Genomic DNA, 24326 nt, shown 5'->3' on the forward strand with positions numbered 1-24326 from the left:
CCCATCAGAGCGCCGGGCTGGGGCCGGGGTCCTCCTTTCCAGGGCCTGTCTCCCTCCCGTCGCCTGGGGGCGCCCGCTCCCAGGGCCTCTCTATCCCAGGGCCCTTCTCTATGGTTTCTCCTCCCGGACCGCGAAGGCGGGAGGGCGTGGCCAACACCTTTTCCGCTAGTTGCCCCCTCTAGCCCGCAGTCTCGCTGCCCTGAGCCTCCCCGTGCCGGCCGGCCGGCCGGGCGGACAGGCGAGCGCGCGGGGGGCTCGCGGGGCGCGCCGGGGGCGGGGGGAGTTCCGGTTCCGGTTCTTTGTGCAGCTGCAGCGGCGGCTCCGGGGAAGATGGCGGCCCGGGCGGGTTTCCAGTCTGTGGCTCCGAGCGGCGGGGCCGGAGCCTCAGGAGGGGCGGGCGCGGCGGCTGCCCTGGGCCCGGGCGGGACTCCGGGGCCTCCCGTGCGGATGGGCCCGGCGCCGGGCCAGGGGCTGTACCGCTCCCCGATGCCCGGGGCGGCCTATCCGGTGAGCGGGGCTGGAGGAGGGGCGCGCGGCCGGGGCGGAGCCGAGCGGGGGCCTGGGAGTGACAGCGGTGGGGCGAGGAGGAGGAGGGGCTCCCTGGCGGGATTTGGGCCCTGAGTGAGGGTGGGGAGGCAGGTCGCATCTCTCCCTGCTCCCGGGGGCATGGTTTCCGTGGATCCGGGGTGGATGAAGTGGGGCCGGTGTGGGCAGCTGAGACCTGGAGGGCATGAGGGCGTGGGCAGCTCCATGCCAGAGGAGGGAGTAGCTGACAGCACTGTCTGAACTAGAGAAGTCCGATGTGACAGATACAAAGTAGACTAGGGAGGGTTTGAGGGTGATCTGATTGTTACTTTGGAGAAATATTTTCTTACGAATTCCTACTGGAGCAGAGGAAGCTTCAGTGATTTGCATTTCAAAGAGGCAGAGGGCCCTCCATTGTACTCCACCCCTAGCCCTCCCCCCCACTGGCCTTGTTTCATTCAAAGAACTCAAGAATCCCCCACGTGGGCCAAGTAGGGGAAGCTATGACATCTCTGGGTCCTCTCCCCTCTATAGAGACCAGGTATGCTGCCAGGCAGCCGAATGACACCTCAGGGACCTTCCATGGGACCCCCTGGCTACGGGGGGAACCCTTCAGTCCGACCTGGCCTGGCTCAGTCAGGGATGGACCAGTCCCGCAAGAGACCTGCTCCTCAGCAGATCCAGCAGGTCCAGCAGCAGGCGGTCCAAAATCGAAACCACAAGTAAGATGACCGTGGGGGGCAGGGAGGGACGGAGGGAGGGAACCTATGAGAACTCAGGTGGTGGGAGTATCTGAACCAAGAAATGGTGGTGCCCTGTCAGCAGATGGTGCTTATTGAGAATGCCTCATGTTGGGTGGGGGATTGAGGGAAGAATGTCTTTGATTTGAGAAAATCTTTTCATCCCTTCACTTTACTATAAATGGAGGTGCTGACACCCTATCTTCATTTTCTGGTTAGTTCCATCCCAACCTGATAACAGTATTTCTTTTGAACAGTGCAAAGAAAAAGAAGATGGCTGACAAAATTCTACCTCAAAGGGTGAGTCCAGGCTGTAGGTCTTCTTGAGGGTGTGGTGAGGTTGAGAATAGAGATGGTCAGCTCTATATCCACATAATATTTTTCTGTTTCTAAGATTCGTGAACTGGTACCAGAATCCCAGGCCTATATGGATCTTTTGGCTTTTGAAAGGAAACTGGACCAGACTATCATGAGGAAGCGGCTAGATATACAGGAGGCCTTGAAACGCCCCATCAAGGTAACACAGGAGGAGTGCCCTAGGCAGAGAACCAAAGGAGAAGATTCGGGAACCTGCAACAGACCTAGGATGAGAAATCCAAGGCGCAGCACAGCTCTCCTTGGCATTTAAGTGGCATCTTTCCCATCCACCTATGAACTAGACTTACATTAGGAACATAAAAACAAAACAGCCAAAGGGGAGGGATTTTTGGTATCTCTTACACCAGAAATATACTATACCTTGTCCATATTTTTTTTTTTTTTTTTAAAGGCTATCTAACGCCCTAGTGCATATCTTTTTTTTTTTTTTTTTAAATACATATTTTATTGATTTTGTACAGAGAGGAAGGGAGAGAGATAGAGAGTTAGAAACATCGATAAGAGAGAGACATCGATCAGCTGCCTCCTGCACACCCCCCACTGGGGATATGCTGGCAACCAAGGTACATGCCCCTGACCGGAATCGAACCCAGGACCCTTCAGTCCCCAAGCCAACGCTCTATCCATTGAGCCAAACCGGTCTTGGCCCTTGTCCATATTTTTGCTACAACTACTCTGCCACCCTGCATCTCAGTATATCATCTCAGTATATACATTTGCACTCCGACCAATGGCCTGCACTCCTAGATGGGATCTCTGTCCACCCACCCTAGGGACTGGATAGACACTAAGCCAGTCTGTTAGGAATAATGGGGTTTGGGGAGACCCTGTCTTCAGCGTCAAACCACTGAAGCCCCACCACCAATCCTGTTTCTACCTTCCTCAGCAAAAACGGAAGCTGCGAATTTTCATTTCTAACACTTTCAATCCGGCAAAGTCAGATGCCGAGGACGGGGAAGGGACGGTGGCTTCCTGGGAGCTTCGGGTAGAAGGACGGCTCCTGGAGGATGTGAGTTCAAGGTCCACCACGGGTCTGCATGGGGGGGGGGAGGGGGGAGCTGCTGGGAACCAGCAGTGTTGTCTGGTTGGCAGGAAGCCTAACTGGAGCTCACAGCTCCTGTCGGGAACAGCGGGGGATGGGTCACTGTGTTCCCTGTGCTGAAGACAATGGTTCTTTGTGTTGGCTCCCACAGCTTGGCCCTCACTGTGGTGTCTTATCGAGAACCTTATTGTCCTGGGATTAGATTTATTATTTACCTTCCTCCTGACGCTACTGGCCATTGAATTTAGCATTATGTGCAGAGTATTCTGGTGTGTGTGTGCACGCATTCAAGTGAGCTTGCACTTAGAATTTGAGGCCATATTTTCCTCTGAGTTCTTGAGGTCCTTGATTCCCATTGTGGCATCTCTGTCTTCCCAATGTTCACTGGAGACATCTCACAGTTTAAGTGGAACAGATTTATCTGACAGGCCCTTGATTGCTTCATGGGGAGCATCAGCTGACAGGTGATAGCCCCCAAACTTCCTCCCCCAGAAGCCCCTGGGGGAAGCTCACGTTTCCCTTATATTCTCTGACTCTCTGTTTTTATCTGTTCACAGGCAAGCTAATGTGAATGCATTTTTGCAGGAGAACCAGGGTTCAGTGTCAGAGCCTCCTTCTCTTAATAGATCCAGCCCATGTGCTGGTGCTGTCATTCTATCCAAATAAAGCTGTTTTTGTTCTGGCTGTTCATTGCCTGAGATTTATTTCCCCTCTATAGTCAGACTTTTCTCTGTTTAGACTCGCTTTATGTGTAATGGTTTGGCTTAACCTGACAAAGTAAGTCAGTGACCCTATATATAATATAGACTGCTTATTCAGGGTTCTGTTGCTACTGTGACTTAATATTCACACCTACCTTTCTGTTTCCTAAGAGATATTCAAAAGGCATTTTTAAAAAATATTTTTATTGATTTCAGAGAGGGAGGGAAATGGAGAGAGAGACAGAATCAATGATGAGAAAGAATTGTTGATCAGCTGCTTCCCATACACCCCCGACTAGGGACCAAGCCCACAATCCGGCATGTGCCTTGACCGGGAATTGAACCGTGACCTCCTGGTTCATAGTTCGACACTCAACCACCGAGCCACGCCAGCCCGGCTGAAAAGACATTTTTGAGTTTTCCTATTGCTGTTTGCCGCGCCCGCCCCCCCTTTCTGGGCTTCTCTAACATGACCTTTTGTTTCTCTCCTCTAGTCAGCCTTGTCCAAATATGATGCCACCAAACAAAAAAGGAAGTTTTCTTCCTTTTTTAAATCCTTGGTGATTGAACTGGACAAAGACCTGTACGGGCCAGACAACCATCTGGTAGAAGTGAGTAGTTCTGCCTCTAGACTTTGATTCTATGACTGAAGGATGATGGACTTGGGAGTCAAATTTTAATGTCTAGGGAGAGGGGGAGGTATAAATAAAAAATAAAGACTTAACCCAGGGGTACATTACCATCATTGTAGTTTGCACATTGACCTCCAGGTGGCACTAGCTGTTTGGACCAAAGACAAGTTCTTGCAGTCTGACTTGTCTCACCTTTTTAATGTTACTACAGTATCTTAGTTGCTCCCTCCACTTTCAAGGGAAATTCTAATGGAGGCCTCTTTTACATGCCCGGCTTTTACATGCCACATGTATCTTGCTTATTAATAAGGTTGAGACATAGTAAAGCATACAGCATTCATACTTTTTCATGGTAGCAGGTTCTATAATTAGACGGGCTAACTGTTAGGGTTCTAGTCTTTGCCAAAGTTACTGTTACAGATCTGGGACTTCCTTTTGATCGCTGCTATGTTTAGATTTGCATCCCAAAATTAAGAATTTGTTTTAATGCCTGATTATGCAATGTTCTGAAAGCCGTGTTAGCAACAGTGTTCTTTGGGATACAGTCAAAACCAGAATGAGGCAGTCCAGCATTCCAAGGGAACTTAACCTGCTCCTTTTTTTTGCCAGTGTAGCTGCAGCCCCTTAACTCAACCATTAAGAGACATGGGAAGGTCTTTAGCATCTAATAAGGGAAGTAAGTCATAGAATCCATAGAAATTGTAAATATGCTTAACTAAAGCATGGTAGTGACTAGGAATGTGGACTGAAGAGTTAGACACATCAGAGCTCAAATCGCAGCTCCATTCCTTACTGGCTGTTTGACCTTAGACAAACTTCATTCTTCTAAGCAGTAGTTTTCTCTTCTGCAAAATAGAAGGCTGATCTGTGCCTATCTGGTATGAATGTTGTGGGAATTAATGGTAGAACCCAAGTAAATGTCTTAGAATACTCTCACACATAGTACGTATTCAGTAAATGATAGCTGTGTTATTTTACTATGCACATGTGTACTACCCATTGTGCAGATAAAATCATCAATGGAAATTTAGGCTAATTTAGACGTGATCCTGAGCAGTAAGAATTAAAAGGTTACTCTACTTAAACAGACAATAATCCCAAAGCCATCGCAATTAAAAAACAAACTCTCATGCTATTGCTCTTTTCCAGTAGCCTCAGTAATCAGAGTTGAATTCAGTCATTACAGAAGCTCTTCCCTCCCACCCCAGCTCTTCCCCTGGGAGAGCACCCCCTGACATCTTCCTCTCTGCAGTGGCACAGGACCGCCACTACCCAGGAGACGGACGGCTTCCAGGTGAAGCGGCCGGGAGATGTGAATGTCCGGTGTACTGTCCTACTGATGCTGGATTACCAGGTATGCCATGGTGACGCGAGGGGGTCTGGCTTTCACAGCCACGTTATCAGCAGGCTGACATTTTTGTTTGTTTTTATTTGTTTGGTTGGTTGGTTGGTTAATCCTCACCTGAGGTATTTTCCAGTTGCTTTTTAGAGAGAGTGGAAGGGATAGAGAGAAACATCCATCAATTGGTTGCCTCCCACATGAGCCCCGAACAGGGCCAGGGATCGAGCCTGCAGCCAAGGTACGTGCCCTTGACCGGAGTTGAACCCAGGACCCTTCCGTCTGCTGACTGACACTCTCCACTGAGCCAAACCATCTAGGGCAGCAGTCTGACATTTTAAAGTTTTAGTTGTGGATAATTACACCAGACTTTAAGTTCCCTAGATATAGGAATAGGTCTTAGTCATTTCTGAATTTCTCCTAGTGTTTGTCCCAGAGAAAACACTACTGTACTACTTGTTAAGTGACTTGAATGTATGGTCATGCTAAACACCCCAAAATGCATATAGACTCAGCTCACTTCATCTCTTTATTCTCTGGTTTTCTGCAGCCTCCCCAGTTTAAATTAGACCCTCGCCTGGCTAGGCTCCTGGGCATCCACACCCAGACCCGTCCAGTGATCATTCAAGCGCTGTGGCAATATATAAAGACGCATAAGCTCCAGGACCCTCACGAGCGGGAGTTTGTCATCTGTGACAAGTACCTGCAGCAGGTAAGCGAAGGACCTGTTCTTTTGCCAGAGTCCTTCGGAGCCCTGGTTGTACCCAAAGTGCCAGTTTCTTACCCCTCCCCCTTTCCACAGATCTTTGAGTCTCAACGTATGAAGTTTTCAGAGATCCCCCAAAGGCTCCACGCCTTGCTTATGCCACCAGAACCCATCATCATTAATCATGTCATCAGGTAAGCATGTGTATGGGAGGTAGTGGTGTGCTGGTGCTGGCTGGTATCAGCTTGCACAAGCCAACTGTCAAATTTTCAGGAACTTTGCAAGCAGGTTGTTAAACATAGCTGTTATTTAAAATTATATGAACTTAGAATTAAATGTATTATGTTAAAATGAGGGTAATATTACTCAAATGTTCATTTTCTAATTATTTATTAGTATCTATGTTTTCAAGGTTACTTATGTCTGCTGTGTCTGTACGGTGGAAGTACTATGTAATACTGTGTAACTTGCACAGCTCTTCCCAACTCCTTGATCAGCGATGGAATATTGGCAGCTTGAAGTCAACCATGTTGGGAATATTTAAACCACAGAAATTGGCAAATGCTGCAAACCAGGGCTTTTCTCCTCTCCTTTGGAGAATCTGTTTTAGACATTTACCAGTTCATCGCTGATAGGCTGCCATCTTTTCTCTGGATGGTAGGGCATTCCAGTCTGACACTCCACCTCCGTTACCTCCACCTACTTTTTTGTTCAGAAGATGGATGATCAAGGCATTTAGGCACATATAACATGATGGAAGGTACTTCCTCCTCAAAGCAGCATGTCTCTGTGGTTGGGTATAGTGTCTGCCTTCTTAGCCTTACTCTGTATTAATTCCAATAAAGGCCTTCCTCTCTTAGACTGTGAGCCATCACTCAGCCAGTAGGAACTCCTGTTACCTGTACTTTGGGTTAGTAGAAGTTGGTCTGTTCTATATTCCTGTAATTAAAGTTTGAGCACTTATTTTGTGTGGTGTATGTTTTATTTGAATGTATTTTCAGGGTCAATTTTAGTTTAACAGGCAGAAAGATAATATAAGATACTACAGTAGTGGTTTTCTTTGGGGAGGGAGAAACTTATTTTCACTGGATATCTTTTGTTCCACTTAAATTTTTACCATTAACTTTTTATTTTTATTTTTAATATATTTTATTGATTTTTTACAGAGAGGAAAGAGAGGGATAATTAGAAACATCGATGAGAGAGAATCATCAATCAGCTGCCTCTTGCACACCCCCTACTGGGGATGTGCCCACAACCAAGGTACATGCCCTTGACTGGAATCAAACCTGGGACCTTTCAGTCCGCAGGCTGACGCTCTATCCACTGAGCCAAACCGGTTTTGGCTACCATTAACTTTTTAAACAAACTTTTTAAACTTTATTGAGATTTATATGTATACAATAAGTTGTACCTGTTCAAAGTATAGTTTGATGACTTTGGGGAGATGTGTTATACCCTGTAGCTACTACCACAAGAAAGATACAGAACATTTCTGTCACACCCAAAAGGAATTTTGAAATCAACTTCTTTCCCTTCCTTCTTAAGCCATCTTTTTTACCCTATGTAATTAGGTCTTAGGGAACAAGCCCTTTACCAGGCCCCTTTGATTTCCTCCCCAGTGTTGACCCAAATGATCAGAAAAAGACGGCTTGTTATGACATTGATGTGGAAGTGGATGACACCTTGAAGACCCAGATGAATTCTTTTCTACTGTCGACTGCCAGCCAGCAGGAGATTGCTACTCTAGACAACAAGGTAGGTGCTTCTACCTGGGTAGTTTGGGTGCTGCCAGCCCTCTATCACAGCTTCTAGGCTGCCTTTGATTCTTGGTATTCAAAAATGTATTGACACCCAGTATGTGTGAGGCACTGTGGTTGGTGTTGGTTAGAGCCAGACAAACATGAGTTCTGCTTCTGGCTATACCTTTTAATAGCTTTGAGCCTCAGTTTCTGATATGTGAAATAAAGACTATTTACAAGCTTGCTGTAAGGATTAAATGAGACAACTCAAGTAGTGGCATGACATTGTGCCTGGCACATAAAAACAAATGATAATTGCTGCTACTGTTATTATTATTATCTTTAACTTTATTAGACATAGTTCTACAAGTAAAGCCAAGAGGGGAGAACAGGGAGGCTTTCCCAGAAGAGTTGATACCTCAACAAAATCTTGCACAACAGAGTGAAATTAACAGTGGGGAGAAAAGAGAGTGGTGCTTAGGGTGTAGGAGGCAGAGGACATTCCAGAAAGGGAGCAGAGTGTACAGGTCCAAAGATGAGCCTAGCATTGTCAAGAAGTATGTCATTTGTATGCTAGCTCCAGCTCCAGGGGCCTGTGATGGGGCGTTTGGGAAAGGAAACTGGATAGGAAAGTAGAGCATAATCACTAAGAAACTTTGGTGCAGGAAACGCCTGTTAATACTGAAGACAGGAGGGGCTGATGCTGTTTGCATTTCGAGGGATCACTGTCGGGATGGGTGAAAGCAGATTTTAAGAGGCAGATTTGGAGGCAGGAAGCCCAGTTAGGAGGCTGGTGCAGTCATTCACGTGAGATATATGGAGGGTCTAAACTTAGGGTACGGACAGTTCGGAGGGAAGTAAGTAGATAGACTTGAGATGTGTCAAGTCTATCTACTTACTTGAGATGTGGAGTTGAAGGGATTTGGACTCTTTAGATGGGGATGGTGGGGAGGAGGAGGCATTAGGATGACTCCCAGGGTTCTAGTTTGGGTGAGTAGTAGTATTTCCTCAGATTGGCAAAAGGAGGAGAAGCGAGTGTTGGAGGAAAGGTAGTGAATTTAGTTTTACAGAGTTGTTTTTTTTAATATATTTTATTGTGGGTTTGTTTTGTGTGTTTTTTTGTGTGTGTGTGTTTTTTTTTTTTTTTTTTTTTTTTTTTTTTTTTTTTTTTTTTTACAGAGAGGAAGGAAGAGGGAGAGTTAGAAATATTGATGAGAGAGAAACATCGATCAGCTGCCTCCTGCACACACCCCTCTGGGGATGTGCCCACAACCAAGGTACATGCCCTTGACCAGAATCGAACCTGGGACCCTGGAGTTCAAAGGCCAATGCTCTATCCACTGAGCCAAACCGGTTAGGACAGTTTTACTGAGTTTAAGGTGCAATCGAAGTCATTGGATTGGTTGGAGTTTAGGAAATGGACTCTAGTTTGCAGACTGGGACTCATTATCCTGTCAGTGGTAATGAAAGACATCTGAGTAGATGAAATTGCCAGGAAGAGTATGGAGAATGAGAAGAGAAGGCAGAGAAAAAAAATCCATGGACCCTAACTTTTGAGACAGGCCTCTGTATTATTTTTCTACCCAAGAGTGTTTTTAGACCTGTCTGTGCTGTGGGTTAAGTACTCACCATGTAGCTTCCCCCAGAATGGGCACCAGAGACTAAAAGGAAAACTTCTCTTACGTCTGGTAAATAGAGCCACAGTGCAAGTTACCTCCTGAAAGAAAGGTGAGGGCTGGAGCAGGGCAGCTCTGGGCAGCGGTGTCCTTTCTGGGCAGCTCGGTACGAGGTTGGGAGTAGCACGAGGAGGTGTCCACACTGTCTTCCATTTAACTTTGCATTTCCCCATTTTGAAAATGTTATGAGCTTCCTTCTTCCTTTCAGATCCATGAGACAATAGAAACTATCAATCAGCTGAAGACTCAGCGGGAGTTCATGCTGAGCTTTGCCAGAGACCCTCAGGGTTTCATTAATGACTGGCTTCAGTCTCAGTGCCGGGACCTCAAGGTAAAAATACTTAGGAAAGTGGCAAAGGGTCTCAGTTCAGTGAGGCATATGTTTGTTTTTAGGACTCTGTATAATATTTTTTATTTCAGACATTGTATTCTTTATTTCTTGTTGATCCCTTTTCATATCCTCATAGGTCTCATTTATTTTATCGGCCTTTTCTAGGAAACTCTTGAAAAACCTTATAAGTGTGGTTTTGAACTCTATATCCAGTCGCTTTTTGTCCTCCATTTCTTTCGTTTGTGATCTATTTGGTTTAGGCATTTTCGCAGGCAGCTTTCCTGATGGGGCGGGGTTTCAGGGTGGAGCCTACAGCCTTGGCTTCCGTCAGCCCCGCCCTATGCGACTCCTGAGACTCAGGGTCCTTCAGTACTTGTTGCGAGCGCCTCTGAGAGAAAGGTGCCCTCGATTTTCGCCTGCTGCCAAACTGTCTATGCTCTCCCCCAATGAGTCCGGTATTGGGGTTCAGTTCAGTTGGTAGTGGGATTGGAGGTGGCGTTCAGAGCAGTCTGGAGCCCCTGTCTCCTTCCTGTCAGGGCAATCCCGCGGCACAGCCGGCCGGCCCTTCTCTGCGCGCAGTGTGCGCGCCTCCGGGACCTCCTTTCGCCGCTTCCCCGGAGTCCCGCCTTACAGCCCGGCTCCCTATGGATGAGCCTGGGTCCCCGGGGTTTGGCCTAGAATTGGGGTTCAGAGCAGTTGGTGCTGGGCCCAGCACAGTCAGAGCTTTTCTCTCCTTCCCGCTTGGGACCGCCAGCCAGGCACTCGGCCTCCCTCTCCGGCTCTGTTCTCTCCGCGCGCGCGCCGCGTGTCTCCGTACCTTGGGCTTTTACAGCTCCTCCGCGCTTCCTTCTAGTTTTCTCCTTGCTTCTTGTTGTAGAATTTCCAGTCAGTCAACTTTCCTGTAGTTCTGGGTAATGTCCATTTTATATTTTAGTTGTATTTTATTGAAATTGTTGTGTGCGGCTGCGGCTAGTTGCCTACCCAAGCAGCCATCTTGGATTCTCCCAGTGAGGCATATGTTTGTATGATTTCTGTGACATCTGGTAGAGACGACGAGCCAGAGAGTTAGTGAGGGACCAGATTATCTTTAGCACATTCTACGGTCTGTCTTACAACTAAGTAGGGAAATGGAGGTAGAATCATCAAGTGTGTATCTTACATGTATTTGTTGTCACTGTGCACCATATAACAGGGGATACAGGTGGGAAAAGATCTCTGCTTCAAAGCAGCATGCATTCGGTTTGGGGAAAGTAGGCTGTGATTTGAAAAGTAATAAGCCATATCAGACATTATTGGATCTCACCAATATCAGTAAGATAATAAAAAAGGAGAAGGGAGATTGATAAGACTCAAATAGCTGGCCCAGACTTCATGAAGAATTTGTTATTTCCTAGTGAGGGGTGCACCAGAGGCTGAGGCAAGAAGGCAGGAACAAGCGCAGAATGTGTGAAATGTTCCCTTAGCCCTCGCCATCCTGTGGTGACTGACTCTTAGAGGCTGAGAAGGGACCGAGAGTTCCGGAAAGGATCCCTGAAGCAGGCAGTGACTTGATGATTGCAGGGTGACTGTGGGCGTTTCGTTAGTTAGTTTGCTAGGACTGCTGTAGTCAACTGCCACAAATTGGGTGTAAACAATAGAAATTTGTTGTTTCACAGTTCTGAAATCAAGATGGTGTCCTCAGGGGTTGGCTCCTTCAAGAGCTGTTTAAGAGGGTCTGTTCCAGGCCCCTGTCCTAACTGGTAGCTTCAGACATTTCTTGTTGTGCAGATGGTGTTCTCCAATTGTCTTCACTTCTTCCTTCTATGCATCTCTGTCTCTGTGCCCAAATTTCTCCTTCTTATAAGGATACCAGTTTTATTGGGTTAGGCCTACCGTATGAGCTCACCTTAACTTGATATCTGCAGAGATCCTATTTCTAAATAAAATCAAATTCACAGGTACTGGTGGGTTAGGATTCTGACATCTTCTGTACGGGCATAAAGAAAGGAAACAAATCTATTCTCTCTCTCCTCTCTGCCTTCTCCCTCAGACCATGACGGATGTGGTGGGCAACCCAGAGGAAGAGCGCCGAGCTGAGTTCTACTTCCAGCCGTGGGCCCAGGAGGCCGTGTGCCGATACTTCTACTCCAAGGTAGGTGGCTGGGCTGCACGGGAAAGCGACAGAAGGCAGGGTCTGCTCCCCGGCGGGGTCAGTGGCATGAGTTGCCTATTCCTGGTTTGTCTCATCTTCCACTCCTTCCACTGTTTTCTCCTTAGGTGCAGCAGAGACGGCAAGAATTAGAGCAAGCCCTGGGAATCCGAAATACATAGGGCCTCTCCCACAGCCCTGATTTGGCTGCGCCGATTCTTTATTTGGGCCCCGTTCTGCCTGCCTCATCGCACCTGCCTTGGTCTTGCTTGGGACCTCCCAGGGGATGCTGTTGGTTGAAGGACAACACCAGAATGAAGAGGGCCTCACATTTCTGTCTTACAAGATACCTGTGACCCTCTTCTCCCACCCACCCCTCCCCACCCCCAGCTTCCCTTTGCCCCACAAAGTCCCTGGGTGCCTCTACCCTCCCCTGGTCCGCATAGGACCTCTAGATAGTATTAGAGAGAGAACCTGTAGTGGTATCAGTGCATTGAACGGATTAGGCCCAAGGCCAGATGGTCTTCAAGGGGACCAGCTACACTGATCCTGCCCTTCAGAGACCGAGGAGTTGGGAGCCTCATTCCCTTCTCCAAGACTCAGGCCTGGGGGCACTCTATAAGCTAGTTGATCTTGGCTCTCCTGATAACAGAACCCAATGTCCTTCCTTCCCTCCACAGGTTTGGAGCAAACTCCCCCTTCACTTGTTGCCCTCTAGTACTAAAGGAACCCTGGCTCTCAAGCTCCACTGAGGCCCCGGTCAGTCTGCAGTCTCCGGATTGGCCTGCTGTCTCAGTGCTTCTCTTACGCCCTCGTAGGGGGTCTACATCAGTATTGGAGTTTGTTCTTTAAGGATTGCTCCCTCCCAGCATACTCCTCGTAGCTGCTCTTTAGGACTCCCTCCTAAGCGTCCTAACGCAGGGTATTTGGGTGGGGGAATCTTGCCTTTCCCTGTCAGAGCCCCAGGAATCTAACCCGGCCGCTGTCACCAGTGGAGGCTATTCCTTCCTGCCGTTGCGTGGAGGTGTGCTTTCATTTACTCCATTCTGCCTTCCCCATCCCTTCCTGGAGAAACAGGCCTCAAGTCACACGGGTAAAAGCCCTGGGCTACCCTGTCTTCCTGCCCCTTGTCTGCCCAGTGACGCTGCTGGTGACTTCTGGGCACTGAGGAGTGAACGCGCCCAGGGCTGCAGAAGACCTCTGAGTTGGGTTTGTGACTCCTTCCTCCCTGCCTCACAGGATGGGATTCCCCAGCCCCTGCCCTCAAAGCTTCAGGCCCCTCAGGTAGCAGCAGGACCTTGTGATCTTGGCCCCTTGGGACTGAGATGGTTTTGCATCTTTCCATGAGAGCCTCAGATTCTTCCAGGTGTATCGCCCCGAGTTAGCATATCCCAGGCTCGCAGACTCAACACAGCAGGGTGGGAGACAGCTGGGCACAACCCACAGAACTGACAAAGCCTCTGCTTCCCACCTCTCCTCAGGCTCCTGCGAGCACCTCCCCGCTGGCATCCCTGCCTGTTCCACGTTGGGGACAGAATTTTCTTCCTGCCTCCTTCCTTCTGTCATCCCACCCCTCCCCTGAAAGCTCCCCAGTGACACTGGACAACCTCTGTTCTTGGGGCTGGAACCGTGAGAAGAAAGCTCGGCACTCCTACACAGTGTCCCTGTAAAAGATAACTTTTTATTAACTGAATTATGTTTTTTTCATGGACCAAAATTTTTTTTGTACTGTCCCCTTATCGATGTCACCCAGTTTTAATAAAAGAATCTTCTGAAAGATGGGTCCCCTCACCTCCTAAGGGAGAGCTCTTCCCTGAGCTTTTCTCTCCAGTGCTTTTACGGTGTTTGTGCATTTTGTCTGACAGCTATTTGGGAGCACCTGCTAGGTGCTGGGGATGTGGTACAATAGAAAAAGGTTTGTGGACCTCAGGTCCTCACCTGAGAACTCACTCTGTCAGACCTAGGCTGGCGAGGTCACTGGGTTTCATCGCTGTCTCCAGCTCCGGTGGGAAAGTACTAACAAGAAAGTACTGACATCTCCCTTGTCCTTTTGAGTTCCAAGGGCTTGAGTGTGCTCCTTCATGTGCACTGTCCGTCGGCGCCTGTGATCCCTTAGGCTTAATGAGCCTGAGCGTCCTCCAAGGGAGTTCCACTTACCAGGGCTCCTGTCTGGATTGGGGCCAGGGCCTGCACAGCTAAAACCATTTTGTTCTCTGCCTACCTACTGTTTACAGTCCCACTTGCACAGCCCTGAATAAGATTTCAGTTCCTAAGACAGCATGGAAAGGCTTGCTGTGTTGTCATCCTCACACTAGAGTCAACCAGCCCCTCACTGGCAGAACGTGGAAGATTTTGCTCAGGATTGATACTCCCATTAGCAGTTTCCAGCATAATGTACCTGCTTCCCAGCTGGTGGCTCATTACTTTCCTCCTCTGTGCCATTGTCTTGCTTGGTTCTACCCAAGAAGGGGGTTTAGAATATAGCATGCGTGCAAGCACATTCCAAAGTGGGATGGGAACACTGAAGCATTCCCTGTCTTCAGTCAAACCCGCCAAGGAGAAAACCACCTCCTAATCTGGAACTTGGGGGTTTATCAGATTTCAGTAGGGAAAGCAGAAAGGAGTGTGGGTGGTAACTTGGAGTGGAAAAAAATTATGTCAAGGACATTGAAATAGCATCTGTTTTTACCCAGGCTAATTACATGTGTAATGAGTAACTGATGAACCTTTACTAATTTCAAGCAAATCTATCAATAGTTCGCTCTTGGGAAGAGCCTAGTGATACAGATAACTTCCTATGACAAGCCATTCTGGATCTCTGCACACTCTTTATTCCTATATAAATGAAGAAATTCTTTGTCTCCACACTAAAAATTACTACAGGAGCATAATGAGATGGAAGAATTTAGGGGAAAACAATGGGGTTATTTTATGTATAAATATCCATTCTTTGGGGTTCCCATCATGTGTTAAGGACAGAAGCATTCTTTCTCTTCCATCACCCATAATCAGTTCTCCCAGCTGGCAGCCTGGCACTGGAGCCTTGTCTCAGAGCCAGTGCATACTGGAGTGATTTGTGCCAGGCTGGCTCTGTAGAGGTACAATTTTGTTCCTAAGGGAAACAACTGATTTTGTGTTTATTCTCTCCTGTGGGGACTCTGGCCGTGGAAAGAGAATATGGGGGGCTTTTTCTGGGCAGCCATTAGAACATTATTATTTTTATTATTTTTTAAAATATATTTTATTGATTTTTCACAGAGAAGAGAGAGGGATAGAGCATTAGAAACATCGATGAGAGAGAATCATAGCTCAGTTGGCTCCTGCACACTCCCTACTGTGCCTGCAACCAATGTACATGCCCTTGACCGAAACTGAACCTGGGACCTCTCAGTCCGCAGGCCAACGCTCCATCCACTGAGCCAAACCGGTTTCGGCCATTGTTCTTTTTTTAAAGAAAATGTTTTTATTGATTTTTGGAGAGGAGGGGGTAGGGAGATAGAAACATGGGTGAGAGAGAAAAACTGACCTGCATGCCCTTTTTGGGGATCGAGCCTACAACCTGGCACGTGCCCTGACCGGGAACTGAACTGTGACCTGGTGCATGAGTTGATGCTCAGTTGAGACACAGTGGGCGGGCTGGAAACCATCGCTTTTGACCTCATGCCCACTTACCCTTACCCAGTGGTTGCACAGATTCCCCTCTAGCCCAGTGTTTATCACTGTTGCCGGCCAACAGTGGCCCCAGGGATTGGAAACACCCACTTAGGAGTCTGCCAGCTCAGGAGGTCAGCATGTGAGCACACAATGGACTCTGCCCTCTAGGTCAAGGTGCACAGGCAGCTGGAGTGTTAGGGCCCTTCACCTCTCTTCAGATCAGCCTAGAAACCAGAGCTCCCTTCGGAGTCAAACAGATGGTTGTGGGCGATAGAGAGCCCTAAACTGCTGAAAGCTGCTTCCATTCCCCTCCCCACCCCACTTAATCACAGCATCGGAGACCAACACGCTCTCACAAAGGTCACCGCTACTCCGATCCAGCCTCCTTTCCCCTTTTCTGGCTTCTGCAAACTAGCCACCGACCTGAGGCGGCCCGAGTGTGGTAGTTTAAAACCCCAAGAAAGAACTGAGGGTGCTGAGAGAGAGAGCACGCTGGCACCTTCTCTCTCCTGTCTTCAAGCCCAGAGTCGCAAAAGGAAACCTGTGGGCATCAGAGCCTCTCACTTTGACCTTCCCCATCCTCCCTTCCTGGAAGACGTTCAGGTGGGGAGACAGGTGAGGAGGCCCCTGGTGAGTGCCTGAGATGAGGGCTGTGGGTAACCGAGATGACCTTGTCCGTCAGGGCTCCTGGGGTCTCATTCTTGGGCTGGGTTGTCACCAAAGCACGCCTTTACCTTTGTTGTGGTCTCAGCTTTAAAAGTGGGCCCACCCCGACTCACAGCCCTGCAGCCAGTGTGGGGCCAGGGACGTGGTCCCTTCCCTGCTAGAGGACAAAACTGCAGAGCACTTTTTGGAGTCCTGGCAGGAGGATATACTAGACATATACCCCGGAAAAGAAAACATTCCTGTACCTGCTACCTGGGCTGCATGTAGCACACTGTAGTGCTGCGAGACCGGAGGGAGTGACGGGCTAGTCACTTGCTCCTTATCTGGGCTTTTTCTTGGCAGACTTCAAAACGAGACGGTCGCAGGGGGGTACGGGGGGTTGAGCCGGGGCCAAAGGAAGACTGCCAACACCATCAGCTGGCAAACCTGAGGAACAGTGGAGCGTGGTTTGTGCCCCATTCCAGTTCCCCACCTGTCTCTACCCCTTTCTCCCGTTTCCCTGGCTCGGCCAGGCTGTCTCCCTAGGCGCCTGCCTCCCCTGGAGGGCGGGGCTTGGCTGCACCCACGTGTGGCAGAGTTATATGCTCCCAGCGGAGAGAAGAGCTGGGAGTGTGCACCAGCCGGCTCGGGCAGAAAAGCGGCACCATGGCTGTCAAGAAAGTCTGCATTTTAGGCTCCGGCAACTGGTAAGTGGCTCTGCCGAGAGGTATGGGGAGGAAGGGGGATCCCCCAAGAACACAGAGGCCCAGGTGGGCAGGAGGCAGGCAGTGGGTAGAAAAAACCCTGACTCCTCTTCCCTCCCTGCTGCTATCTTCTGTGCCCCCCTCCCCCTGCCCCGGAGGACAGATGGTGTCCAGACCTCTCCTGGCCCCTGCCTGGCCCTGGCCCCGCACCTGCTCGGCACGGAAGAGCCTCCAGTGCTCTCTGCTTAAAAGCTGCTTGGGTTTGGGGGTGTGGGTGACAAGGAAGGTAAATAATCTGGTGGGCTGTCCCCTCCCCTGCCAACCTCCTCCATCACACCCCCACTTTCTGTGCTCCCTCTCCTACCAGGGGTTCAGCCATCGCCAAGATTGTGGGTGGCAATGCAGCCAAGCTGGCACATTTTGACCCACGGGTGACCATGTGGGTGTTTGAGGAAGACGTCGGGGGCAGAAAGCTGACAGAGATCATCAACACACAGCATGAAAATGTCAAATACCTGCCAGGGCACAAGCTTCCCTCCAACGTGGTGAGCTCCAACTCCCTACAAGGAAGGGAGAGGGGAGGTGTGCTTGCCTCCTGCTGAAGGGGGCCATTTCCGGTGCTACCTGGACTTGGGAAGTGTCTCAGGAAGGCTGTTCCAGGCACCGGGCACTCCTAGGCACAGCCCCCAAACTGCTTTCCTGGGCACTTTCTGGAACAGGAGAACCCCCACCCCCGCCACCATTTCTGGACTCCCAGGTCTTCAAAAGAAGACCAGGAAGTTGGTTTCTGTGGCAACCAGACAGGCTCTCTGGCTCCCAGGCCTGGGGTTCAGGTAGTGCCTGCCTCAGGCTCTAATCCAGTTACTTATTCACTGGGTTATTAGCAGACTTGGACGATGCTCCTTGGACTTAAGGTCTTTGGTCAAATCCACGTGGCTCACTCCCCAGAGAAGACAGAAGAATTGGCGCTTTCCCTCCCCGTTCGGGACCCTGAGGAGCGGGGTGATGAAATCACTTGGCCTCTTCCTCCTGCCAAGCTCAGGCCTCCTTTGGCCTCTAACTGTCCCGCAGCCAAAGGCTAGGAGGGTGCTGGGAGGAGGTTTCCCAGAGTCAAGAGCCCCGGAAAACTGGAGCAGAGAGGGATGGTGGTGATGGGAGAAGGAATACAGTGACGTATTCCTCCAAGTTTAGCCCTTCCAGATTCAACCCCAAACTGGTCGTCTTTTCCCCCACAAGCCTCACTCTTTGGCTTTTAGAGCTTCTGAACTGAATGGGGTTTCATGGGGGTCAGAAGAAGTCTATCAGCCCATGAACACCGGTCACCCCACAGGTGGCTGTCCCAGATGTGGTCCAGGCTGCCGCGGATGCTGACATCCTGATCTTTGTGGTGCCCCATCAGTTCATCGGCAAGCTCTGTGATCAGCTCACGGGCCATCTGAAGGCAGGCGCCATCGGGATCTCTCTCATTAAGGTGCCAGGGACACCATGTGAATGGGGGTGCAGCTAACTTGTGGGGCTCGGGGTGGGTAAAATGTGGAGGAGAGAATATGGCAAAAGTAGGCTAAGAGTTTCCTGGGAAGCGGAAAGGAGTGGCTTGGGAAACAGCGAGATGCTGGGGCCACGGGGAGGGAGGTTGGTTGAGGAGTAGACAAGAGACCGGTTTGGAGGCAGGTGACCTGGGAGCTTAGGAGGTGTCCAAAGGATCCCCGGGGTGTGAGCAGCAGGCTGGGCTGAGGAATGTGAGAGAGAGGTTGGTTTGGAGCAGTGACTGGGATGGAAGTTGGTCTGGGGAACTTGGAAGTGAGTTGTATGTGGACATACACTGCCTTGGAGAGAGAGTAGGTGGAGGAGAGTTTTCGGATGGATTTTCATATGCCATCCACGCTCCTTACATCTAGCTTTGGGATGGCAGCAGGACATTTGGGGGGTCGGGGGACACTGATGAACAGCGGATTTGGAAAGGGTAGGATTTCTAGGTGGGAAGCCCTCGGTGGGCATAAGGAGCGCCTGGCCTGAGCCCATCCTGTGCCCAGGGCATAGACGAGGGCCCCAACGGGCTGAAGCTCATCTCTGAAGTGATTGGGGAGCGACTTGGCATCCCTGTGAATGTGCTGATGGGGGCCAACATTGCCAACGAGGTGGCTGATGAGAAGTTTTGTGAGACAACCATTGGTGAGAGCCCCACTACAGCCCACATACATAAAGCAGCTCCATACTCTCCCTCCCCCAAACCCACTTAGCCATCTTCTCCCCATAAGGCAGACAAAGGAAGAAGACCCAAGCATCAGAGGTGAGGGAAGGCTGGGACACCCTGAGGGAAAGGGTTTCGGGTCCTGCTTAGGGCAGGTGTGCAAAGAAGAGCCAAGAGTCCGCTGTTAACGCCTTGCCCCTCTCCATTTCAGGCTGCAAGGACCATGCCCAGGGACTGCTTCTGAAAGAGCTCATGCAGACGCCCAATTTCCGCATCACGGTGGTGCAAGAGGTGGACACAGTAGAGATATGTGGGGCCTTGAAGGTGAGAAGGACGTAGAAGCAGCTAGGGGGTGGGGAGAAGATCCTGGGGTGGGGAGAAGAGAGCCTGGCTTAGCTATTCCTGGTTACTGGTACTCCAGGCTCTCCCTCAGAGGCAGTTGCTTCCATTCCCCACCAAATCCTATACACGTAGGAAGAACTGCAGAAGCAAAGCCAAAATCATTTAGGCGGGCTGATTATTCACCATCGGACACAGGACCCCCCTCCTCCTTTCTCCCTGTAGCTTCTTGTGGGACATCCCTCTCCCTGGCTCCAGGGGCGGTCCAAGGAGAAGAGGAGATGCTCTGAGGGAGCACTCAGGCTCATGGGAGATGCCCAGAACACCCAGACAGACTGATGGCTAGAACTCTGGACCCTAGACAGAGCTGTGGATATCAGCGATAGGCATGGGCGGGGGAGCCAGCCAGATGGAAGACTGGTTTTCAGTAAATTCCTCAAGGATGGAGGATGGAGCAGAGTTGGGGAGCCAGGCAGCATAAGCCCAGGCTAGGGGAGAGCACAAGTGGGAAAACCACGAGGTAGAAATAGTCACAGAGCCACCCACTACGCTTCACTCCTTCAGTGGGCATATCATAGCTGATGGAAGCAGCATGAGGCAGGTGGCGAGAGCTCCGAGTGGGCCCTGAAGAAGGGAATCCTTTCTCATCTGTGACTTCCATTTTCCAAAGAATGTAGTGGCCGTGGGGGCTGGCTTCTGCGATGGGCTGGGCTTTGGCGACAACACCAAGGCAGCGGTGATCCGACTGGGCCTCATGGAGATGATCGCCTTCGCCAAGCTCTTCTGCAAGGGCCCTGTGTCCTCCGCCACCTTCCTGGAGAGCTGTGGCATCGCTGACCTCATCACCACCTGCTACGGAGGGCGGAACCGCAGGGTGTCCGAGGCCTTTGCCCGCACAGGAAAGGTGGGCGCCGGGGAGAATGGAGGACAAAGGGTGGGCTTAGAGGTGTCGAGGCAGAGGAACCTGGCTTGAGGTGTCTCCTGAGCACAAACATTAAGTTTGTAAACGTTGCTAGCCTTTCTTTCCTTGACCTTCCTACTCTCATCAAGCCCCGGACTCAACCTCACGCTAATCCTCCTCTCTCTCTCATCTCCATCCACCTGTCCTGTGTTTTCAGACTATTGAGCAGCTGGAGACAGAGATGCTGAATGGGCAGAAGCTACAGGGGCCCCAGACAGCCCGGGAGCTACACAGCATCCTCCAACAAAAGCGCTTGGTACAAAAGTAAGTGTCTGCCACAGCCCCACTGGGGACCAAGCCCACTGGTGCAGGGAATCACAGCCGGAAGTGCTCTCCCCATTCTTAAAGTTCTTGAACCCTCCTCAATCTGTAGTAAAGTGGGCAGAGAGGGAAATGTTATCTTACGTTAACACACACTGAGACCAGAGCTTGGAAAGAGTCTGGATGCCCACTGTCCCCCAACTAGGAGTTCACGGTCTTTGAACTCCTTCCAGTCTAGTGGTCTTTATACCACACTGCTTCACCCTCTCACGGCCTCCCTCCATTCTTTCCTCATTCTCTGCTGTGGGGGTTGGAACTCTGGGCTGCAGGAATAAGCAGGACTAGGAATAAATTGTCCTATTTTTCTGTCTATCATCCTGAGTCTAAGCTGCTCACCTAAAGCCAACCCTCTGTCCCTGACCTCTGTCCTGGGGGCTGGGTGTGAGGACAGTCCCCACGTCAAAGTGCTGCTTTATGTGAAGCACACAGACAAGAGCGGGTGATGGCTGATCAGGGCAGAGCTCTCTTGGCGGAGAAAGAATCCTGGGATAAGAGAGAATGAAACGGGCTCAAGAGATTGGTTCATGGCTGGTCAGAGTAAAGCCTCCTGGTAAAGCAAACAGCCTGGGCAAGAGGATGAGGAGGAGGAAGCTGGCATTTATGAAGCTCTTCACAGATTCAGAATCCCTTCAGCGCTGTGCCACACTGGCCCCCTTTTACAGGTGATGATACCGAGGCTCAGAGAGGTTAAGAGGTTTGTCCACTTGGATCAAAACCATTTCAGGGAATCGTGTTGGCCAGTTCAATGATAGGGAGTGAGGCAATTAACAACCTGACCCTAAAACCCAGAGCTGGGAAGTTAAAATTCTCAGCAGCTGGGAATTGAGAACCAGAGGCTCCCTGAACTCAAAGGTGGGAGGGCAGGAGACTGGAGGGTTCGAAGGGGATGTGGAGTGGGGGTTAGAGGATGTACAAGAAGGCTAAGCTGGGTCTCTCCTCTCCATTCCAGGTTCCCTCTGTTCACGGCTGTGTACAAAATATGCTACGAGAACCAGCCAGTGGGTGAATTCATCCGCTGCCTCCAGAATCATCCAGAACATATGTGAGCAGGGCCGTGGCCCAGGCCAGGCAGTTTCTTTACCCCATGGAGACAGGCAGAAGTTTGTGTACCTGGCCACCGAGATATCTGGGACCCCCCACAGAGCAGCCCCTTCTCAGCTTTTCACCGACAGGAAGTTGTAGGGCCCAGTGACCTGTCTGGAGACCCTGAACCACCAAGCAGCCTGCAGCCTCTTGCCATATCTCAGCAGCAATGGAGAGAGAGGCCTTGATCCCCTCCAGATGTGGCGCCCGCTTTCTCCCTGTCCTCGGGGAAGGCCCAGTGCTGCCGCCTCTGGGTGTGCATGGCGGAGGGAGAAGGAAGTGAGGCAATGGGTGCCCACTGGTGCTTCACACAGAACAGGAATTCTGTCCCCAAGCCCAGGTCAGTAGCTAAAGAACTATCTCAGCCACAAGAGGGATGCGGCAAGGGCCGTCAGGGAGAGATCTGGGCTTTTGAGCTGACATAGGGACTCCTTTGCTCTGTCTGACCTCTGCCAGGCCCTGCACAGCATCAATGGATCTCAGTGTTTGTTAACAAAATACAAAGATCTCAACCCCCTTCTAGCTTCTCCTAGCAACATCTGCGTCCTCAGAAACCTGTGTTCATTCCCTTTCCCCTCCCCCAGGCTGCCCTGGCACCAGAGTTGCTACCCTGGGGCTTGTCATTCTCCCCATGGACTTCCTGGTTCCTAGTTTTTTTTGCCAGCTCCTCCCCACAGTGCGTGACCTTTCCAAGTCTTCCCTCCCCCTCCCCCGTGGACAGAGCTACACCTTTTCACTGCAGGCTCGGATCACGCTGCTCCCTGTGACCTTTGTATTTGCCCCGCCTCCCTTCTCAGGAGCTCCAGTGACTGGTTTCAGCTGGGATCCTCCTGCTCCCTCCCCAGGACATCCTTGGCTCCACCTCTTTTCCTTCTCCCAAAACCTCAACCTATTTCTTAGCGGCCTGCAGAGCGGCTAACCAGCTGCTCTAGAGGGCAGGTGGCCAGAGAGTGGCCCAAAAGCTGATCAGGGGTAGGGAAGGGTGACCATGTCCCATGCTGGTGGGTCACGACATTCCAAGGCCAGCCCTCTGTCATCTGATATATACGCCTTCTCACAAGAGCTAGAAAACTGGAGGAGGGAAAGAATGAAAAGCACCCTACCCCTAAAGCAGTGATTTTCAACCTTTTTCATCTCATGGCACACATAAACTAATGACTAAAATTTTGTGGCACACGACCAATCTGAAAAAAAAAAAAAAAGGTATAGTTTTGAATCATTCACACTGGACAGCTATTGTTGTGTTGGCTGTTGTCATTCTTTTATTTGAGAACTTAAGGGAAAAGAGGTCAGTGGCCCTGACTAAATAGTCAGGTATCGCATGTTTTAAAAAGTCCTTGCAGCACAGCAGTGTGCCCGCAGTGGCACACCGGCTGTCCGAGGGTAAGGGAAGAACAGGAGGGGAGAAGGGGAGGAGTGTGCTGTGCACTGGCCTTGCTCCAGGATGGGGAGGGAATGTCCCTGGTCAGCAGCCTAGGCTCTGGCTATAAATAGCCTGAGGGCCTAAGATGCTCCTCGAATTCAGCAAAGGGTCTCAGCTTCCTGTATGGCAGCATCAGGCATATAACTAGCTCTGGCCAGCACCATGTTAACCCTCTCTTATTCCCAGCCTCACCAGGGAGGCAGGCTCCTCTCAGTACCTAGCTGCTGAGAATTCACTTTCCAGTGAAAAAAAGCCACCCCAGATCTGGCTGGCCCAGTGAGGGGCGCTGGCTGAATACAGGTCAGAGTGAGGGCAGGCAGGCAGTTCCCTTCCCTCAGCACGGCTGTGACCTTGTTTAGGTAGTCAAACACTTTTGCCTACCCTTGTTCCCTCCACAGTTAACTGAATCTAAGGCCTTCAAATGAGGCTATTTGTGTACCCAATAAAGTATGTGTGTATTTTCCAGAAACGAGTTGGGGAAGGGTGCTTCCGTGCATTGCGGCAGTTTGTATGCTGTGTGTTTTCATTTCTACCCCAAGGAAAAGGGGGGAAAAAGAAAGCCCTCCTTGCCCAGCTGGCTGGCTCAGTGGTGGAGCATCCTCCTATGAACCAGGAGGTCACAGTTCCATTCCTGGAAGGGCACATGCCCGGGTTGCGGGCTCAGTGGGGGGCGTGCAGGAGGCGACCAGTAATGATGAGCCTCACTCATTATTGATGTTTCTATTTCTTTCTTCCTCAACTTTCCTCTTTGAAATCAATAAAAAGTATATTTTAAAAAAAGAAAAAGAAGAAAGCCCTCCTTGATGTTCCCAGCTGCTCCCTGCCCCTAGCAGTGCCCACGCAGTTCTCCTCCCCCACGGGGCACCCTCTCCTCTCCTTCCCGGAGCTGCTTTGGGACTTTCTCACGCCGCCTGCGGGCAGAGAGGCCACACACAGGGCAGAAGCAGCCCTCGTGCCCACTCCGTGGCGATGGTCAGGCCTGCGGCCTCCGTGGCGGTGCAGGCCTCACGGTGCGGGTCGTTTCCTACCTGAGCGTGGCCACCGGGCAGAGGGCAGCGCCAGGCT

The 24326-nt window shown here is 50.5% G+C and overlaps 2 protein-coding genes across 4 annotated transcripts; both read left to right on the forward strand.

The window, feature by feature from the left end:
• The first annotated feature begins 155 nt into the window (after positions 1-155).
• Positions 156-16897, forward strand: SMARCD1 (SWI/SNF related, matrix associated, actin dependent regulator of chromatin, subfamily d, member 1). Of its 3 annotated transcripts, XR_006742838.1 has the most exons (14): positions 157-507; positions 1060-1247; positions 1523-1565; positions 1660-1782; positions 2530-2652; positions 3881-3997; positions 5271-5372; positions 5908-6069; positions 6160-6257; positions 7686-7821; positions 9690-9812; positions 11842-11943; positions 12069-12699; positions 16773-16897. XR_006742838.1 is itself a non-coding variant. In XM_036457508.2 (13 exons), the coding sequence occupies exons 1-13, from the start codon at positions 331-333 to the stop codon at positions 12120-12122; spliced, it is 1548 nt and encodes a 515-aa protein (XP_036313401.1). In that variant the 5' UTR covers positions 157-330; the 3' UTR covers positions 12123-13717. The 3 variants fall into 3 exon arrangements, 2 of the variants coding, with proteins under 2 accessions (XP_036313403.1, XP_036313401.1); XM_036457508.2 differs by lacking the exon at positions 16773-16897 and having other exon boundaries at positions 12069-13717; XM_036457510.2 differs by lacking the exons at positions 2530-2652; positions 16773-16897 and having other exon boundaries at positions 156-507; positions 12069-13717.
• GPD1 (glycerol-3-phosphate dehydrogenase 1) lies at positions 16813-22355 on the forward strand. The gene is made up of 8 exons (XM_036457516.2): positions 16813-16946; positions 17311-17488; positions 18274-18414; positions 18977-19115; positions 19346-19458; positions 20144-20377; positions 20592-20698; positions 21705-22355. Exons 1-8 carry the CDS (start codon positions 16906-16908, stop codon positions 21799-21801), a joined length of 1050 nt encoding a protein of 349 aa, XP_036313409.1. The 5' UTR covers positions 16813-16905; the 3' UTR covers positions 21802-22355.
• Positions 22356-24326: the final 1971 nt, after the last annotated feature.

Source organism: Pipistrellus kuhlii, unplaced genomic scaffold (genome assembly GCF_014108245.1).
Source record: "Pipistrellus kuhlii isolate mPipKuh1 unplaced genomic scaffold, mPipKuh1.p scaffold_m20_p_3, whole genome shotgun sequence".
In the NCBI taxonomy this organism is placed as follows: Eukaryota; Metazoa; Chordata; class Mammalia; order Chiroptera; family Vespertilionidae; genus Pipistrellus; species Pipistrellus kuhlii.

What these genes read in the sequence shown, in the direction of transcription:
- SMARCD1 (XM_036457508.2), top strand. Translation starts at nt 331, where the DNA reads ATGGCGGCCCGGGCGGGTTTCCAGTCTGTGGCTCCGAGCGGCGGGGCC. An exon ending in TGCCCGGGGCGGCCTATCCG is followed by an intron (nt 508 to 1,059) that starts GTGAGCGGGGCT and finishes TCCCCTCTATAG; the next exon opens with AGACCAGGTATGCTGCCAGG. An exon ending in ACAAAATTCTACCTCAAAGG is followed by an intron (nt 1,566 to 1,659) that starts GTGAGTCCAGGC and finishes TCTGTTTCTAAG; the next exon opens with ATTCGTGAACTGGTACCAGA.
- GPD1 (XM_036457516.2), top strand. Translation starts at nt 16,906, where the DNA reads ATGGCTGTCAAGAAAGTCTGCATTTTAGGCTCCGGCAACTG. An exon ending in AGATATGTGGGGCCTTGAAG is followed by an intron (nt 19,459 to 20,143) that starts GTGAGAAGGACG and finishes CATTTTCCAAAG; the next exon opens with AATGTAGTGGCCGTGGGGGC. An exon ending in CCTTTGCCCGCACAGGAAAG is followed by an intron (nt 20,378 to 20,591) that starts GTGGGCGCCGGG and finishes CTGTGTTTTCAG; the next exon opens with ACTATTGAGCAGCTGGAGAC.